The sequence below is a fragment of the Tarenaya hassleriana genome, unplaced genomic scaffold, assembly GCF_000463585.1.
Source record: "Tarenaya hassleriana unplaced genomic scaffold, ASM46358v1 Cleome7, whole genome shotgun sequence".
NCBI classification, from domain to species: Eukaryota; Viridiplantae; Streptophyta; class Magnoliopsida; order Brassicales; family Cleomaceae; genus Tarenaya; species Tarenaya hassleriana.
In genome coordinates, this window is record NW_010969548.1 from 879,050 (window position 1) to 885,520 (window position 6,471).

The 6,471-nt window shown below is 29.8% G+C and overlaps 1 protein-coding gene across 1 annotated transcript in view; it reads right to left on the bottom strand.

Moving 5' to 3' along the window:
- Positions 1 to 1,859, bottom strand: part of LOC104801513 (serine carboxypeptidase-like 51) — a 4,248-nt gene extending 2,389 nt beyond the window's left edge. The window contains exons 1-7 of the mRNA XM_010524823.2: positions 1,607 to 1,859; positions 1,402 to 1,496; positions 1,189 to 1,296; positions 847 to 1,081; positions 680 to 723; positions 344 to 411; positions 106 to 214 (exon numbers count right to left, since the gene is read on the bottom strand). Of these exons, the coding sequence (XP_010523125.1) occupies positions 106 to 214; positions 344 to 411; positions 680 to 723; positions 847 to 1,081; positions 1,189 to 1,296; positions 1,402 to 1,496; positions 1,607 to 1,736 (789 nt within the window). The 5' untranslated portion in view covers positions 1,737 to 1,859. The remainder of the gene's footprint in view (positions 1 to 105; positions 215 to 343; positions 412 to 679; positions 724 to 846; positions 1,082 to 1,188; positions 1,297 to 1,401; positions 1,497 to 1,606) is intronic.
- Positions 1,860 to 6,471: the final 4,612 nt, after the last annotated feature.

Genomic DNA, 6,471 nt, shown 5'->3' on the forward strand with positions numbered 1-6,471 from the left:
AAAAAATTATATATATATATATATATATATATATATATATATTAATTCACACACATGCATACATGTGTATATATACACACACGCTAATAGTATATAACATTAATTTACCACTGAATTGGTCTTGGAGCTAAGCATTGATTGGATTTCCATCCACGACTCCGTTGCTTCAAAGTATAAACCATCCTCTAGCTGCTTTTTGATCTTTTGAGCTAAGCTGCTCCAATATTATTATGCATTTTCATATTTTGTTAAAATATTATGATAAATATCTTATTTTATATTGTTGTCTAAAAGATATAAAATAGGGAAAAAAAAGGAAATGGGAGAAAGAATGAAATTAGACCTGTTTGATTCCTCCAAATCCTTGTCATCAAGCCTGGCCACATAGTTGAGAAGAGGTCCCCATGACAACTGCATTGATATATTTACCCAATTATACCATATTATACATAATTGCATACCGTATCATATGAATATTTTTTTTAGTTAATCGAATATCCTAAATCAAAACTCACACTAATATAGAGATTAGGATCAACCATATGATTTAGACTCTCCAAATTTGATATTCGAACTCGAAACGACGAAATGAAAGAGACGTTTCGCGTTCCCGTTTCATTGAATTATCCAATTTCATCTTACTATTAATACAAACCAGAGAAGCAAAAGATAATCTCACCACAAAATCTTCGGGGGAAATCCAACTATCTCCCAATACCACTCCTACATATACATATTCACACAAAAAAAAAAAGAGTATTACCAAAAAAATCCAAAAAATAAAAATAAAAATAAAACCCATGAAAAATATTATCTAAAAAAGGGCAGAAAAAACAAAAATCGAACCTCCGAGATGAAGAATGGGGGGATTAAGAGAATGGGTTAAGGATAGACCGAGCTTAACGGCAATCTTGCCTCCGTAAGATTCGGCCACTATGAAGAGAGGGCTTCTTCTTAGGGTTTCGTCTCTGCCCATGACCTCTTTCAGCAACGCCGTTAAGTCGTCCGCCGCCTCTCCGTCGCTTCTCACGTACAAGCCGCTCTCCTCCACGAAACTGTATCCTGCTCCCACTGGACTATCCTTTTTTATATTTATTTTAAAAAAATAATAATAACCCGAATTAAGTCACTGATTATATTTAAATAATTTTATTATTATTTAGTTTTAGATTTGGTTGGTGCAATTACCACGAACAAGAGATCGGCTTTCTTCAGCCATGTCGAATTCCTTGGCTTAAGATAAGTGTCCAATGGACCAACCTCTTGAAAATTCCCTATCCCAACCCCCGAAGCCCCCTGTTTGTTTTTCATTCAGTCATTAAATCAAGAAATTAATGTACTATGATCATTACACAAATCAATTATATATATATATATATTTATATATAGATGTATACTTACAGGTCCACCTTGGAGCCAGAGGATGACAGGCCACGGCTTCGAGGGATCTTCAACTCTATAAGGGCTTCTGTATAACCACCAGAACATGTGTGCCTCTACATATAGCAATAATCCAAATTTTGTTTTTTTTTTAATTTAATTGTAACAAAAAAAAAAGATTTTGTATCAATTGATCTGGGTGTCCATGCATAATGGAGAGGCTCACTTGGTCTAACTTCGACGTAGCCCCAAGCTTCGGACCCATCTGGGCTTCTTCCAAGAGCTTCGGGTCGTGTGGCGGTTCCTCCATTGATGCATAGCAAAACACACAGATACATCAGACATGGTTTCTTCATTCCAGATTCTGATGAACAGAGGTTTCTTTTTTGTCTTTTTGTCTTGTAAGAATAAGAGACTGGAACTTGGGAGAGAAAAAGATGTGAGAGAATCGGGACACCATGAAAATGCCCATGTGATCCTTATATATATATATCTATATATGTATACATATACATGTGTTTGCTGTGTGTGTATATATGCGTGTATGGGTGCATGTATATGTGTGTGTACTCTTGCTGTCAGATACATTGTTCATCCGTGAACAGAGCGTGTATACATACACCGGATATATATACACGTTACGGATACACAAAATAAAAAGTTGCAATTTAGCTCAAGAAATACGTATATGGAAAAGAGTGATTATTACAAAGGATTTTGTACAAAATTCAGAGATTTTTTGCCGATTTATCTTTTGCGTACCATTTTAAATATATTTTTACATTTTAGGCGCTTGAAAATTTCCGCAGATAGCCCGTTTCTACATGCATCAATTCCGCATAATTTATATATTTTTTTGGTATATCGTTAAAAAAAAAAGAAACATTACCAAAAAAGAAAAGAAATCCAATGTTTTGACTCATGTTATCGATTATCAGTTCCCCTCCACTGGTTTTGTATATATATACATATATATATATATATATATATATTGCAATTTTGGTCCACTACAATCGTCGCCAATAATTGGCAAGTACCTATAATCATGTGATGTTTTTGAATGTCTAAGATACCATAATGGATATAATAAAAATAATATAATGGCTGATAAATGCATTTTCATATTTGAACTATTTTTATCACATATTTTAATACATAAACTTTTTTATTGGATTTAATATTCCAATTTTTATAACAGTTTTTTATATTTTTCATAGTCAAATTTCTATATAACATTTTTTTATAATATAGAAGTTTATCGAATTTTTAGTTCGACTACATCTGTGAATGATCTTTTCCAGATGATGACTCGAAGACGGATTACAGAGAAGTTTTGCTCCCTTTTTTATCGATTGAAACACCCAATATTGGATAATTTTCTATATAACTTGGTTATATACTATACAAATATTAAAGCATTATTATGTTGGAAATTATAAATAATTACGTCATTTAATATTTTACCTACAATTTAGACATATATTCTTAAATTTAAATTTTCATAGTTATCACATCATTATATCATATTATATCCAACGTAATGACAATTTAGCGTCACGTTGGATATTTAGTGTATGTTAAACTCCGGAAATTTTGGGTTTTAAAATTAATATGAAGACAATCGAATATTTTAAAAAATATATAATAAAAACAGTTTAGATATTAGAATGCGTTTCTATAAATATCTCATTGTGATGTTGAAGCCTTACCGAACAATTTATCGCACTAAATTGCTTTCATATTAATTTCAGAAAAGAATTCAAACACACAATATCAATTCAATTTGTCACATGTTGGTTGTTTGGGTATTAAATACAAAATCTAATGATATAAATGTACTTTAATTTAATTTGCCAAATTATATTATAATATTATATAATATAAACATAATGGAAATGGAATATTAGGGGATTTGACGTAAGGTTGACGCAACTGGCGCACATGGTTGGACTGGTTGGTTCAGTATTGCGTCACTTTCTCAAAGAAGAAAATGATAATACTATAATTAACCTTTTTTTTATCAAAAAACAATATTCAGAAGAAAAAAAAGTACATCTGAAATATCATTTTATTTTTTTTATTTTTTATTATCAATATATAATTCCATACCGTTCAAGAGAGATTTTAGCGATTAAAAAGGTTATCCAAAAATAATGAATGTTCGATTTTTATGCAAGTCAAATAGCCACGTTATTACTATATCCAAAAATTATTTTCTTATTTGACATATATATATATATACAGTATATATATATACAGTATATATATATAGTGTTTTCTCATATTTCTGGATAAGGAGTTGTTTTCTAGGGGAAAAAAAGAAGTTAATGTGTTGTATATACTGTAAGACAAACAGATTCAAGATGGATTTTAATTATGAAATACTTATTTTTTAAAATTAATTACAAATATTTAATCTGTGAGTTGTATCTTCCTGCGACTAGCTGATCACTCAATAATAATAATAATAAATAAATAAATAAATAAATACAGTATATATGTTCTCGTAATATTTTCCAAGGATAAGATACAAAACTGCAAAACAATGTAATATCAAGAAAAATATAAAATACAATAGTTCTAATATAAAATAAATTTTACAACGGGTTTTGGATAAAAATACGGAACATTTCGAAGAGGAACTTTTTTTTTGGGTAAAAAAAAGAGGAATTTTTAAGTGCAAAAGAATATAATTTTTTTCTCTATTGGAAATTTGGAATCTACTTTATTTATAATCAGAGATTTTCATTTCGCGATAGAATTCATCCATTTATGAATTGATACATATACATAATACATATATGTATGTACGATTGTTTGATGAGATGTTTCATGTGGAACACGTTGGAACATTGATCGCCTTAACGAGATATCATATTGGGCCTCGTTTAAGGCCCATTAAAGAACACGTGTTTAAATAACTAAAGTTACGATTGTCTTTTGTCGTTACATGAGAGGGGCCTGACGTTAAGATGCCTTTGTTTTAGTGTCTAATATACTTCCACTATTATTAGTTCTTCAAAACTATTTTTAAAAATTATTCTAAGGATTCGCTAAGAAATCTTTAAAAATGTAGTTTGATTCCATCGTTTTTTAAAAATAAAATAGAGTAAAAAAAATATCTTCAAATCATATTTTTTCAAAATATAATATTTGATTTCGTTTTGGCCTAGAATTAAGAAATCGGTGTATGGTTTAAATTATCGAATTTTATTAATTAATTCATCATGACACTAGAAATATCTTACCACAAGATTAGGATGTGTTTGGATGGATTACTTTATTTACTATGGCTTAGTTTTCTCTATTTTTTAAAATTAATTTTACTTTCAGACAATTGGTTATAAGATATTATTTATGGATAATGATCATAATTGAAAGGATTCTAATTTTTTATCCCTGATCTCTCTTATATAAATATTTTTCTAAAAATATTTAAGCAATAATTTTAAATTATTAAAATTTAAACCCAACATTAAAATAAATATAGTTTTAATTAAATAATTTTGGTTTATACAACTAAAAACATTATTGATAGAGCCATTTGTCGCCATTTTACACGTTCTAATTCTATGTATTATTCTCTGACCTCTCTATAATGAAAGTATATTAGTGGGGCCTCAGAATATTCAATTTAATACTTCATTTCTTTACATAATTTCTGCATATTTCTTTTTTTTTGTAAAGGGTAATTATATTACTAAATAAAAGTATTTACAAACTTCTGCATATTTCTTTTGGAAAAATTAAATAAAAACCTAAATTATATTCACCTGTGGGGTATTCCATCTCTAAATTTCCCTTTCCGGTACGATGATTCCGGTTACTGTAATACCCGCACGGAATTGAAATCTCTACAAATTTCAGAATTTAGACCGGTTAACGCTTTGACATATTTGTAATCCGTACCAAAATGCTAAGTTCTAACCAATGCTGTTATTTTGTTTTGATTACTCCAAAGTAAATTATGATATAATCTGAATCTTTCATTTATAATTTCGATTTGAAAATTACCCTAATTGGTGCAGGTCTCTTCTCGAAGAATCAAATAAAAGTCTAAACCGATCTAGAACCGGATCAACCGGAAATAAAACCGGTCTGGGAGAACAAACAGTCAAACAATATACCATTGGCATGGGCCACATATGACGTGGCGAAGTCTTTACTGGATGGGAGCATGGGGCGCGAAGCAGAGGATAAGTGCAAAGGGAGTGAGTGGAAAAGTGGACATCAATTATGAAATATAATTTTCAAAGTGTTGGGAATGGTATCCTATGCTAAGTATTTTGTACGTATTTAGACAAAACCATAGAAGAATGACGTGGCATGGGAGACACATTTGGATAAGCCCCTCCTTATAATATGTATTTTCCAAACATAATAATTCATTTTCCATCATTAATTTCATATCCTAAAAATCATTACATATATATACATACACTTTGTATAAAATATAACAAAAATGGATTATGTGGTCAAACGGCGAAACTTTACCAAATCTAGTAAATATGAATTTATTTTCTTGTAACTACAAATAAAATGCTTCCTTTTTGCTTATATGGTAGGTTGAAAAGTTGGGCAGTTGAAAAGTTTTTCACTTTTATTTCCCAAATATATTATCCTTTGATTCATCAAAAAACGTGAATAAAAATGGTGGTAATTGAAAACATCAAGGAAAAGCATAAAATTACAAAAAAAAAAAAGAGTTATTATCAGTGCTTAATAATTAAAAAAAATATTGAATTCTGAGTGACTATCCAATATACTAATATTGAAAGCAAATCATATAAAAATGTAAATGCATGCACACCTTACAAAAAAAAATACAGACACTCTCTTTCTCTCTCTCATAAATTCCTTAACAAATTAATTCTGCCCTTTAATTTAATTTTATTTTTTTATAAATTCTGCCTTTAAAGTTAAAACCCACGAAACTTTCACATTCCGGTATTGACCACACCCATGCCATGTCTAAAGATCTCGAGACCCAAGAAGCACAACCACTACAAGAACAAGAACAAGAACCAGAGCTACTACAAACCCCCTCAAGCCAAGAAGAAGAAGAATATCGCCATGAGACCGAGACATCGA